This window comes from Podarcis filfolensis, assembly GCF_964270895.1.
Source record: "Podarcis filfolensis genome assembly, chromosome: 3".
Classification (NCBI taxonomy): Eukaryota; Metazoa; Chordata; class Lepidosauria; order Squamata; family Lacertidae; genus Podarcis; species Podarcis filfolensis.
Window position 1 is genome coordinate 82035349 of NC_139606.1, and position 14015 is coordinate 82049363.

A 14015-nucleotide genomic window follows, 5' to 3' on the forward strand; every position below is an offset into this window, starting at 1 on the left:
AGTTATTGGCTTAATTAGACATTCATTTACTATGATGCAGAACTTTTACTATGGGTTGTTCTAGAGCCGACATTCTGACAAACTGAATTTTCATTAGTATATTTGTACAATTCATTATTTGAAAGCACAGTGCTAATACTAGATTATATCCAAGAATGTTGCCCCCTTCATACAAGGACTTTGACTTGCTCAACAGAACTTCCCTTCCCCCTCCCTGGGCACCCCACCCCCTGACCTTCTGTAGGTGGTGAGGGTGCATGGTGGGAGGGGAGGTTCAGTTGTGCAAGCACAAGTCCTTGCATGAACAGGAAAGCTTCATTGGATACAACTCACTATTTATAACTCTCTCATCAAAACAGGTATTAAAATGTGTTTTCCTGAAAAAGTGTTGTAAACAGCATCAGTGATGGGCTTCTTAATCCAGCAAAAATTCACTTCAGACTTAAGTCCTCTTTTTAAAAAAAAAAAAAGTTTTAATTTTAATTTAATTTTAACTTTAAATACAGATAAAATTACGGGTAAATTTTCTGTACTTGCCAAGTTGCTCCTTTAACTTTGTGAGACCCACTACTGTTGATTAAGCATGCCCCAGAAGTAGTGCAGCCTTTGTATTCAGGGAAGGTATGTGTGGATCAACTTCCTGACGGGCATGACTAAATTAACAGCTAGCTGTACTTTCTCATAATGCTATCTCAAAGTTGTACCTCTTTTTCTCCAAATGCAAGTCTATAGTGATATAAGAATGAGGGAACTGTGTGATAGGTAAAGTTGCCAAAATTCAGAAATCTTTCATGGCTTGTATGTACTTTGTATCACAAAAAAACTGTGCAGATAAGCCTTTAAATAAAAATTACACTATGAAAGATAGGAGAGCAACTGTTGAGAACTAAATTGCTCACCAAAGTCATTTTCTAGATTTTGCCTGAGTGGACTGGAGGACATTCATTTAACAGGATGACTCTTTCCACTGGTTTGGATAGGCAGGGCCTTGCAAGTCTTGATTGCTTATTTGCATGCTTATATTTTTAGATGAGCCGGTTCAGCCATCCTTGTCAAGCAACGAGAGCATGCCCAGCTACTGCAAAAATGATGATGGTGATATTTTCCTGACTGCTGAATCCTGGAAGCCCAATGTTTGTACCAGTTGCATTTGCATGGATGGTGAAATCAGCTGCTATTCTGAGTCTTGCCCTCCAGTATCTTGTGACAGACCTGTTTTGAGAAAGGGACAGTGTTGTCCTTACTGTATAGGTAAGTTCTGAAAAGGGGAAAGAATGATGTGATAGGAGGGCTTTTAATCAGTTACTCCATATCATGGTGTCTTCTCAGTTTTTACCACCTTTGACTTCTATGCTTTATTTCTGGTGTATCCTGCTGTTTCTGCTGAGAACAGTGATACTATTTTTATTAATACTATTAGCAGATATATTTTTATGTATGTCATCTTCTAACATGAAAGTATTTCATAGGATTGAGAATGTGTTGTTGCATTTTGGGCCAAAACAGGTTCTTATTTTCATCAGTCCAGAATCCAGCCATAATGAGTCATGCCTTGCTCCCACTAAAAGCAGTGGAACTTGACTTAACTGAAAACTGTATTTCATTGGTGCCAATGGAGCTGAAGGGTGCATCTAGACATTAAATGGTGTTGGTTGGTTTTTAATGCAGTAGCATTATCCTTTAATCTCTTATTTTAAATTTTATTTAGTAAGGAAAATCTGCTGCAAAAAGATTATCTTTAGCTATTAAAAGGACCCTCTTCTGTCTAGAAACAGATTTAATTTATAATAACTCTTGCCCCCACCCCAGCATACAAAGAATTACATATGCAAACACTCCTATTTTTGGCAGCACTGCACATTGAAACAGTGTTTTTTTGATCCCACTCATCCTGGCACAGTCCATGGTTCGATACCATGCATTTGGCTTCTATTTGTTGTCAACAGCATAAAATTACTGTGCAGAAGAGAGACCAGATGCACATAAAAGTGCCTCCCTCAGCAATGAGCCTTGGGAACAGCCAGTGTTTTACATGCCTTCAGTATGGCAGATGTATATTCAAAAGACCAAGATTCTGAACAGATTTTTTAACAGATAGGTGAAGGTTGTGGCTGAGTGCTTGATGGAATTTTTTAACGTCCAGACTCCAGGACAGCCTTCCCCAACCTAGTGTCACAAGTTTTAAATTAAATCTCCCATCACCTCGGACCATTGGCCATGCTGAGGCTGATGGCATTTGTAGTCCAAAATATCTAGGGGTCATTTGGCTGATATTTTAATCCCATCACATCTGTAATAAGCCTCAGGTTATTGTGTTTCTTCAACACCCCTCTTCCACTGAGGTCTCCCCACACTACATAGAAGTCAGTACCCAAATCATGCCATCCTAGTTGTTCACTGTAGAGTAATCCCCTAACCTGGATACTGAAATATTTCCTCAGCAATTTCTGAATAGGGAAGATCCTAGAAATGATCCAGTAACCCAGAAATGTATGAACCATGATATAAGGATAAAATGGAGGAATCATGTGCACCCCAGCGAGCATCTTAGAGGAAAGTTAGAATTAAAATGTAGTAAATAGAAAACATTGTAAGTAATAATTCATAAAGTTACTAAAGTTACTGATTTTAGCAATTTAGGGTTGTGACTGCAGTTCAGGAAAGGGCGAGACAATTGTGTCTGGTGCTGTCACACAATGGCTGTGATACCATATTGGCATCCATTGCCCACTTCTTGCCCTCAGAACATACCATTCCGACTGGGAGGAACCTTACATAATACTGCCCAGCAGCTGGTGGGATGCCAAAAGATCACCTAAGCCAAATACCCCAGCCCAGAATAAGAGTGGTTTTGGTTTGCTTTGTTAGAGAAGTTTCATGCATCTCTGCTTGAGTTTCTGAAACTTTTAAAATATAATTAAACAATAGTTGCATTAAGCATAGACATATATAGTTTTTATTTTGAATTTCATTGGAAACCAAGAGAAATAAGAACTGTGGACTTATTTTACTAAAGGTAGCTTAAGTAAAACCAGTGTTGGTTTTAGCATAATGGCTCCATTAATATTTTTTTCCAGTACATTTAAGTCTTTCCACTGCTTATCAGGTTATACTTGCTTATCAGGTATAAGGCAGACTGTTATTACCATTTCACAGAGGAGGAATTAATGCAGAAAAAGGAGACTAACCTAATGACTTCATAACTAACTGAGCAAAGGTTTTAACTCTAATTTTGCTGGTTAGTATTGATACTCCAGTCACAACACCACATTAAATAGATACATTATCTATTTTATAAACTGAAAAATGTTAACACAAAAAATGTTTTAATTTCTCACTAACTGGAAAAGTTGAAGAGAACAATTCAGATCTCAGAAGATCTGCAAAATTTATTTGATTCCTTTCTCCTCATAACGGAACCTCAGTACCTGCTATATATTATTTGATTAGCAGTAAACAGATGCTTCCAGCCAAGAGCAGAATGTCAACCTGCCACGCAACGACGACAACAAATCATCTAGTCCCAAGGCAGGGTCTATAATCACTTGTTTCTCTTTTTCAATTACTCTGAAATGGCTTTCTAAACTCCCAATTGTGGCAATATTATTTCAACAGAAGACACAACATCAAAGAAGGCAGTGTGTCACTTTAATGGGAAAACATACGCAGATGAAGAGCGTTGGGATATTGATAGCTGCACACACTGCTACTGTCTGCAGGGTCAGACCCTTTGCTCCACAGTCAGTTGCCCTCCTCTTCCTTGTGTGGAGCCCATCAACGTGGAAGGAAGTTGCTGTCCCATGTGTCCAGGTAAGTTATGTTCATATTCATGTTAAGCGTTTATCAGGAATTTTGCACATGCATAAAATAGATAATCACTTCGCCTAGACATGCAAATACTATGCAAATCCAGGATTGCAAGACGTACTGGTAACCAAACTGTCTCCTTTGAGACCTTCCCAGCAACTATCGTACAATCTAGCTACTGTATTGAGAAAGATAAGACGACACCACTGGTATCATTTAGACCAGGCATCCCCAACCTGCAGCCCTCCAGATGTTTTGTCTTACAACTCCCATGATCCCTAGCTAACAGGACCAGTGGTCAGGGATGATAGGAATTGTAGTCCAAAACATCTGGAGGGCCGAAGATTGGGGGTGCCTGATTTAGACCGAGGATTAAGTAAACATTTTGTTTTTGTTTCAGATATAATATATCTTGAATCAGGATTTGGAATACAGCAAATGAATATTTTCCTGTTTTCTCTCAGAACAAATAATTCAGCCATTCAAATATGCTTCAATAAACAGAAATGCCTTATTTATTTATTTATTTATTTATATCAAACACAGTTTTTAAGTTTTGCTTGTTCTACAGTATTTTATTTGGCCTATTTCAGATGTTAAGTAAACTGTGATTTAACATTAGGTAGCCATAGGTTCACACACACACCTACCCATTTTGTCTTCTCAGGCACAACTGTTTGAAAATAAGCTGTAGTTGAACCACAGTTTGCCCTTTTTGGATCTAACAATAAATTACAGCTGCTGTTAAAGAGGAAGCAACTTTTTCAAGTCTCCTCCATGCAGCTGTACTGGAGGAAGAGAGAAGAGCTCATGAGCCTACATTTTGTGCCTTTTTCCAGTAGTGATACACTTAGAACAGCCCTTTGTTTAAATTATTTTATTTTTGATGACTAAAAAATTACCTTCTTGGTCATGTTCAGGAACAACAAATGTGCCAGAAAATATCAAGAAAAACATTACTGAAGTATCAAAAGGTATCCCAAACACTTCTTAGTTTTACTTTGGCCTCATGATAGAAGCAGTAGGTGGGCAGGATAGAGTAAAACATTAAGATGCAGGAAATGTAAGGGATGAAGCTTAATAGCTATAAGTTCCTTTGATAATTTTCTTTTTTTAATAGAAATGTATGTACCTGAACCTACCAACATTCCAATTGAGAAGACAAATCATAGAGGAGATAATGAACTGGAAGCACCAGTTTGGCCTACACACAGTGAAAATGACATTGTTCATATCCACAGAGGTAAATTGTATTTCATGTCATGAATCAGAGGCTGCTTGGAAGGTTTTCCCCCCTCAAAATCACTTTTTGGAGTATTTTAAAAAACTTTTATCTATGACTGAGAGAACCAGGTTTCACTACAGAGCCTAAGTCCAGTATCTACCACGATGCTAGTCTTCTTTTTTCTTCTCTTTTTACATCCAACTACTTAGGAGTTTCTGCTTATATTGATACAAGCATTGTACGTTTAGTCTACATTCCCCCACATCATCTATTGTAGATGCCTTTCCAATCAACCTCATATCTCACATTTGTCTTATTCCTATAAGACAATAGGAATAGCCTCTAAATTCATGTGGTTTCATGAGATTAAAACAACCTGAGGCAAAGCAGATAATAAACACAAGGATTATTTCTTTTGGGGTAATCAGTGTAGTTGCTGCATTAAAAAAAAACAAACTTCAAGCAATTCTAACTATGGTTTTAATTCTGTTAGGATGTTAAACTGGAATTGGATCAATGAATATAAATGTATATAAAGCTTTCAGTAACTCATCTTTTTCAAGGAGCATTAGACAAAACTCATCCTTATCAAGGAAAGCTTCCTTTGAAGTAAACAAAAAGGTGGGGGGAGGTTTTTTTGACCAAAGGTTATATACATAGGCCTAATACTTTCGGTTTCTTTCAGGCAGGAGAAACATATATGTACATGAAACATATTTACCAAATTAAACAAATGATTATTAACTTGTATGCTTCCTACAGAAAATTTTAAGCATAAGGCAAAGGCCATGAGGCACCCCCTTATAAATATTCAGCAACACAGAACAAAAGGAATGCCTGGTTGCATTATGCAGATTTTACGGGAAAATATGGTTACAGAATGCATACCGGCAAAGCAGAATGCATACCGGCAAAGTGGGTTGCCACATACCTTCCAGAGTGGAGTGGGATGGAATTGACTAGAAGCTGAGCATAAAATTAGTGACTCTCCTGTATATAAGCAGAAATGTCTTCTGTTTGAGCTTCGGGTTCTTTGGGTTCATCCCAATGTCATATGTGTTCAGATAATGTAATGACTACTATGAATACTGTCCAATTTTCTCAAAATAGTATGCCAATAAATTATAAGAAATATCTAGTCCCAGTTAAGACTTACTTATGGAACAGTGATATCTGCATTGGGCCCATTGCCGTCACTTGATGACATCAGGGATAGCTCAGGATTCCATGGCCCCTGAGATTACTGTGCTTTGCTTTCTGTTGGCCATTGTATGGGGGCTGCTGCTGCTAGTAGCTTCTGCCTACTGTTTGGGCAGGTGCGTTGAGCCATCCCTCACTGGAGGGGCTTCCTTGCCAACAGTGTGGTCACAGTGTTGTGTAAAATGATAAATTCAAGATGATGGTCAATTTAAAAGGCTGAGTAGTGCACCTGTGGCTCTCCAGATGTTGGATTTGCAAACTCTGTCCACCTCAGCCAACACTGCCAGTAGTCAGGGAATTGGGAGCTGCAGTCCCAATAATATTTGGAGGGCCAAAAGTTACCCACCCCTACTGTAAAGAGTAAGGAAGAAGAGGTGATCCTCTAGGTATGTTGGATTCGAACATTATGGACTTTACCAGAATCAGTTCCTTGCCATGTCTTCAATAGGATGTTTTAGTGCCATGGAAATATTTCATGCATTCTACTGTAATTTCTACTGTAATTTTATAGTACTCTTTCACTTTGTAGTTACGTGCCATATTATTATCTAAGATAATGCATATCCAAGGTAACTTGATAGGGTAAAGTGTAGAATTCTTGTTACTCAGGGTAGCAGTTATGGTGTCTTGTCTTGGGATTTTAAAAATAGTGGCATGATGGAGCTGTTCTGCTACTCTATTAGGGGTGTTATTTAATTGTTCATTACCAACATGCTTATTCACACCTTTCAGATATGGGTCATCTTCAGGGGGATTATAGAGAAGCCAGAGGATCACAACCAAGTACAGAGGCATCTCTTAGTTCTCTTGCCTGGGTGACAGTGCCCATCATGACAGCTCTCGTTCTTATAATAGCACTTCTACTTATCAATCAGAAAAAGCAGTGGATACCAGTATCCTGCTACAGAGCACCAACAAAGGTAAATAGAGTTCATATATTTAGGCATTAAACCATCTTTCTTGTACTGCATTTGGTATAAACAGGTAGCATGATTTCTTGAACTGGCTAAGACAGTTGAACAAAAATTGAAAAGGGATGGCAGAAAGCTCCAAAAAGGCAGGAGGGCAAATACTAATGTCTTGTATGGCTGTTCCCTTTGAACATGTTTTAGATTACACCCCATATTGTATAGGGTCTAGTTCAAATAAGATCTAGAGCAGGCATCCCCAAACTCAGCCCTCCAGATGTTTTGGGACTACAATTCCCATCATCCCTGACCACCGGTCCTGTTAGCTAGGGATGATGGAAGTTGTAGTCCCAAAACAGCTGGAGGGCCAAGTTTGGGGATGCCTGATCTAGAGTTTGCCGCCTAGTAGGTTCAAGGTCTGAAACATCAACGCTTGCCTGGGCCTTGATAGATAAAGAGATGCAGCTGCAACCTTTGTTAAATAAAGCTTTCCCTTCTGCCCTTAATATTACTTATCATAGGTAGCCGAGAGTCCTTCATTTGTGGCCAAAGGCTGCATCAGGTACTTATTGAATCCTTTCTGCTTGCCATTATTCACTAGAGTAGGAGTAGTTACAGATAGGTAGCGTGTTGGTCTGCCATAGTCAAAACAAAAAATTTTTTTCCTTCCAGTAGCACCTTAAAGACCAACTAAGTTAGTTCTTGGTATGAGCTTTCGTGTGCATGCACACTTCTTCAGATACACTGAAGAAGTAGAGTAGGAGTACACTGTGAAGGATCTTAATGATGGACTCATGGAGCCCTTGGTCACTTTTGTGCATGCAAATTAACTGAGTGTCCTTTTGCTATTTGGATTGTGTTCTCTAGCTTTTGATTCCAATCTTTATTGGGACCAACTATTATGGTTTACAGTGATGCTCACAATGCTAGAACTTGCATTCATATAAATCACAGGGACCTGGGAAGCCGTTTGATTCCAAATCAGACCATTTGTCTATCTTGTCCAATATTATCTACTCTGTTCTGACAGATGGCAGCTCTTCCAGGTTTTATCTGCTACACAATTCTTTTAAATGGAGATCCTTAGGATTGAACCTGGGATTTTTTTACATGCAAAGCATGAGCTAATTTGTTGGCAGTAGGTTCAGGTCACAACTCAGTGGTAAAGCATGCTCTTTGTATGCAAAAGTCCCAGATTCAATTCCTGGCCCCTCCAGGTGGGGTGGAGAGATTCCTGTGTGAATTCTTGGTTAACATCTCCCAGTCATTATGGATAATTCTGAGCTAGTTGGGCTATTGTCTGACTTCGTAAAAGCCAGCTTCCTAAGTTAAAGAAATCACTGTTCCGCACAGCACATAATTGACTTATGAAATGCTCTACCAAAAGATGTGGCAAAGACTACTAGCTCGTATATATCCTGACTTCCTATTCTTTGCCTTTCTATATTCCAACAGCCTTCTTGTCTAAACAATCAGTTGGTGTACGTAGACTGCAAGAAAGGAACTATGGTTCAGGTGGACAGTTCTCAAAGGATGCTCAGAATTGCTGACCCAGACTCAAGATACAGTGGATTCTACAGCATGCAAAAACAGAACAACTTACAGGCAGATAATTTCTATCAGACAGTGTGAGAAGTTGCACCCTTACAAAGAAGTTAAGAAGAAACAAAGACTGAGTCTGCTATTAAGATAAAACTAGAATTGTGCACTTGCTTAGTGGATTGTATTGGATTTGTGACTTCATGTACAGCTCTAAGACCTTACTGGGATGGGCTCTGACTCCTGCAGTGTGCCAGAACAAGCATTCCCATTTCTCCTTGCGATAACTGACCAAGTGTTTTCTTAGAACCAAAGTTTTAAAACTTGTTAAGATGTTTTGCTTGTAACATAGTAATAGAGATTGTTTGGAAAGGGGAAATTGGGGTTGAGTTTGAGTGGTAATAACAGGAAGCCTCAAAGAAGAAAAGCTGGTCAGCTTGACTTGGAGTCAAACAATATAAGAATATAGCTTTTTTCCTATCACTCCAAAATAGCATTTATTGCAGTGAAGTATAAGCATAACCATACCTGAACTTAAATAACCAAGTCTGGGTTTTTTTTTCAGCTGTGCTACAAAAATATAGTACCTGTCACATCACAGGTGTGGTATAGCTGCAACTATGTTTTTCTACCTGATCAGAAGCTGCAAGAGCTAATGACATAGTGAGGGAAACATTAAAGCAGAATTACAAAGGGTGAATTATTGAAGCTGTGTACAATTATACCTTGTGCTGCTTTTTGTTTTTCCTTTTGATGCTGTTTGTCAAGTTTTTTTTTTGCAATCAGCAAGTGGCTAAGGCCTGTATAATTCCTGATATGAGCACTGGATCTTTTGACAACAGTAGTGGCGAGGGAGAGAAAGGGAGGGAAAGTTAAAAACACCATCTGATTCCAGAGCTTGTGTGTGTGTGTGTGTGTGTGTGTTTTGTGTGTGTGTGTGTCTTTTTTTCTTTCTTTTACCATTGTGTATCAATTTCAGGTGGTTCAAAGATATTTCATTGGAGGAAAAGAAATAGATTAGTTGGATGAAGATCTTGCTCAGATTACTTTTTTTTTTAATCATGTTAAGGGTTTTTTCTGTTACTGATTATGCAGACTAGAAACAACTTCCATGCTAGGAAGCTGCTTAATTTTAATTGTATATTACTCAAGCACCTTTTTGGAAGCTCAGAAAGAAAGGAGATCATGCTTCTTTAAAACTTTAGCTTTATAGAAATATTTATGTAAATAAAGTTATGCTGGAAACAAAGCATTTGTATGTCTGTGTGTGTATATATGTGTGTATGTGTATACATACATCTCTGTGTGTATACATACACACATATTCACACTATATATGTGTATATATATATGTATATATACAGTATATATATATGGTATTTATATATACAGTATATATCAGTATAATTTTGTATTTTCCCCTGTTGAATGTATTTTTAACTGAGATTTTACCCAGAACAGAAACACAGGCATTCCACATTTTTGCTTAATCATTTGTGTTTAGGAAAGACGAGATGAGAGTATCTCATTCTACCTAGTTTTATTTGATTTGAAAGTGTGAGTATGCAAGTGTGTGTGCACGCGTGCCCTTGTGTTTGCATATGTGTACAGTATGTGCACAATTTTAGCAGTAAGCATTGCTCTTGCTACTTGCTACATTTCAGGGTGTGTTCCTTTTTCTTTTCCTGCATGGCCTTAAAAAGGCTGTTAATTCAATGCATTGGCTAGATACACTGATAACATACAGGCAGCACTCATCAGTTCCACAACTTAACTGCATCAGCATTTGGATATATTTGAAAACAGTTGTTTGAAACAACTACTGGAGTACAGTCTACAACTAGCTGGAAGTTTGTTGCAGCTTGACTCGTAACTTTTAACTGTATCATACAACATTAACTTTTCCAAATATGTCTTGGCACTTTTATACTAACTGCCCATTTGTGTATGCCTCTTTCTTTTACAGTTGCTTGTCATAAGACACAGATACCCAGTATGCTTAATGTGAAAAGAAAATGTATTTTTTGTAAAGGAACTCTCAAGTATTGTTGTAAATACTTGGTCAGAGGTTACTGAACTTTAAAACTGAAAAACCTAATTTATTATATGACCTAATTTATTAATCCGAAGATTAACAAATGTCTTGTTTTAGAATATCAAAAAAGTGTTCTAGCTGTTTGCATCAAAGAGAAAAATAGGTGTATCATAAAGGCTCAACATTTTTTCTGTTTATAAATTCAGTTTCCAAAAAACAAAGAAAAAATGTAGTCACTCCCCCCAGCATTTTATACTCATATGACAACACTGAAACAAATGTTACTCTCCAGTTATTACCCAGATTCTGTCAAGATAAATCATCCATTCCTTTCATAAGAGTAAGCAGTCGTTATCCAGAAATTGTAAATGCTTGCTTTTATTTTACAATCAAGGCCATATTCTGAGAAATATTAGCAGGATATAGGACATGGTGTAAAATGTTTTATTATTATTATTTTATTATTATTATTATTTTATTATTATTTTGAAGATATTATTTATCCTATGTGCTGTATCCATTACATTCTTTTACTTTGGTTCCTGTTGTGCTCTTGTAAGAGAAATGCAGATAATTTTCTGAAAAAAAATAAATAGATGCATATGTGGCACTTGGAGTGCACTGCAATTCGGCAGATTGCTTGTTTACTTTTTAAAATGTAAGACGGTTTCTTGTAATTTGGCTCTTGGCAGCACAATAAAAATTAACTTGATGAACTTTTCATAAGTTTCTAATTGATTTCTTCTGTGTTGTGTTTTAACATCTTTTAGTGTTTTATTGTTTCCCAGTTACATTGTGGCAAAAAAGGTATACAGTGGAACCTGCTGCCACAGTGTTGCAGTGTAGTGTTCCTGTTCACGATTCCAACAAACAATGCGCTCCGCTAGGATATACCAATATATTGACTGCAGTTTTCTGTTTTCCTTCCTCCAACAGTCAGGATTTTGTATCCACTAAGCATGCTCAGTCCATATTGGGATGTTTGGGGGGATTTTCCCCCTTTATTTTTGAAGAATTGTACCAAACATTTCACCAACACTTAAGCATTCATATCCTTAACATAATCCTTAACTGTGACATATGCAGAACTTTCTATCATTACTCTTCATTCTGTTGGTATGCCACTTAATACTGATGTATGACAAAAATGTTTACTTGACCAGGCACTGCAGCAATTGTTAAAGAGATTGAGAGCATTTTAGTACAAAAATGGGAAGGGGGTGGCACAGGGGGACAGCAAGTATCTTTATGTAACCAATAGGACCCCAACTGCCACTGTTGTCACTGTATGCGGGGACATTTGGGCCCAGGGGCCAAATGCAGCACTCCAGGCCTCTCTGCCTAGCCCTTGAAGCTCTCTTTATGTCACAACACCTCCAAATCCATGCCCCTTACCAGTCTTGCTTTGCCCCACTCTTGAGTGCTTTTACCTGGCTGGAATGTTTCCTTTAACTCTGATGGTGCTTCTTGGTGGTCTGGATGGAGGCCAAAGAGGGATGTGAGAGTGCAAATAAACTAGAGGGCTGTACTGTCATGAACTGGTTGGACGCAGAAGAATGGTGGGAGAAACCAGCTGGAGAACCACCAAGGGAAGAAGACTTGGAGACCATGGAACACTGATGGGATGACGCTGGAGACGAGGGAGAAGAATGGGAAGAGGTGTCAGAAGTTGAAGAGGGAACAGGGCTTAGTGAGCTAAGAGTTTGGCAGAAAGAAGGCCAGAATCAGATGCAGAAGCTGAAGGAGGTGAGAACGAGGCAGAGATGAGTCAGGCTGCTGAAAAGTCACAGGTATCCCCTCTCCTGCTGCAACAAGCTCCCCACACCCTCAATCTCCCAGAACCAGGAAAGGCATGGAAAGGGTGGAGGAGAGATTGGCTACACACAGGCACTTTTTCTTGGAAAAAGCACTGGAGTGGAGTGGACTTATTGACAGCTGTGGTGAGTCTCAGCAACTGATTCATGGAGTAAGACCTACTGGGGAGGAGCAGCTGTTAGGCCCGACACTTGGCCTTGTCTCTGCAGTTTGTGTTTCTGCTGATAAAAGTTTTCTCCAACTCTGAACTCTGTAATTTACTGCCAGCTCGCTCTTTGGCATATACAAAGGTAAAATCTACATTTTTACTAGCTCACGAAAAAACACATTAAAGCTGTCCATACTGGTGCCTAAAGGCATTCCACAAGCAGGGAGCCACCACTGAAAAGCCTGTTCTCATGTCACCACTTTCCACACCCTGTGGAAGGGCCTTGGAAAGGGAACACTGGCTCCAAGTTGGTTCATGAGGGGAGAGGCAGTCCTTGAGGTATTGGGGTTCTGAGCCACATAAGGCTTTTTAGGTCAAAACCAGCACTATGAATTGAGCCCAATGGTCCAAACATCTGGACCATCGTTCCCTGATCAGCAATTTGGCCACTGAATTCTGCACCAGCTGCAGTTTCCAAAACAACTTCAAAGGCAGCCCCACATATAATGCATTGCAGTAATCTAACCAGAGCCTAGACAACAGATGTTAAACTGCTTGTCCATGCAGGGTATATGGTGGAAGGCACCTCACTGCAAGGCTTGAGCTTTGAGCAACAGTAGTGGATCCAGAAGTCCTTCAGAGGTAGTGTAACCCAATCCAGAGCAGACAAAATCCACTCCATTCAGTCTCAGGAACCACTCCCTACCATTGCCTTAGTCTTGTATGGATTAAGCTTCAGGTTATTAGCTCTCATCCAGCCCATTACAGCAGCAATACATCTATCTACCTTGCACATTCACTCCTACACCTGCATATGTCAAGAAGCAGAACTGCATATGACTCTGCATATAAAGGTGCTATCAAGTTATTATGACAGCTGAGGCATAAAATCCCACAAGCACCTCTCCTCCCTCCTTGGTACTAAAATAGAAATAAATTAAATAGTTAATGAATTGCTGCTTTTCCATGACACCCTCAATCAGTTGTGTGAAGTAGTGCCTCTCTGCTTGGTAGGGAAGGTTCTATCCATTAACCTGGAAGGCACCAAGTTGGCTACCCATGGACTCTATGCTCAGATACATATTTTTAGATGCTTCCCATCCACTAGAAAAGGTGTTCTGTACATGTTCACAGTCACTCACTGAGAAGCAAAATGTTTTTGTTTGTTTTTTTGGAAGGGAGAAGTGCAAACATTTTGGAGGACATCCATGAAGTTCATCCCCACCACTCATTTTAGGATTTAAGTGATGCTTAAAAGCCTTATTGAAATCAAGATACGCTATGTCCACAGCATTCCCCTGATCCACCAAGCTTGTAGATCTGCTTCCAACAAGCCTC

At 39.0% G+C, this 14015-nt stretch overlaps 1 protein-coding gene across 2 annotated transcripts in view; it reads left to right on the forward strand.

Moving 5' to 3' along the window:
• The window catches only part of CRIM1 (cysteine rich transmembrane BMP regulator 1), a 127686-nt gene extending 116246 nt beyond the window's left edge, over nucleotides 1-11440 (forward strand). For both annotated transcript variants that reach the window (XM_083604242.1, XM_083604243.1), the window contains 5 exons: nucleotides 1030-1251; nucleotides 3616-3810; nucleotides 4928-5050; nucleotides 6965-7152; nucleotides 8596-11440. In XM_083604242.1, the coding sequence (XP_083460368.1) occupies nucleotides 1030-1251; nucleotides 3616-3810; nucleotides 4928-5050; nucleotides 6965-7152; nucleotides 8596-8772 (905 nt within the window). In that variant the 3' untranslated portion in view covers nucleotides 8773-11440. The remainder of the gene's footprint in view (nucleotides 1-1029; nucleotides 1252-3615; nucleotides 3811-4927; nucleotides 5051-6964; nucleotides 7153-8595) is intronic.
• The last annotated feature ends 2575 nt before the right edge of the window (nucleotides 11441-14015 follow it).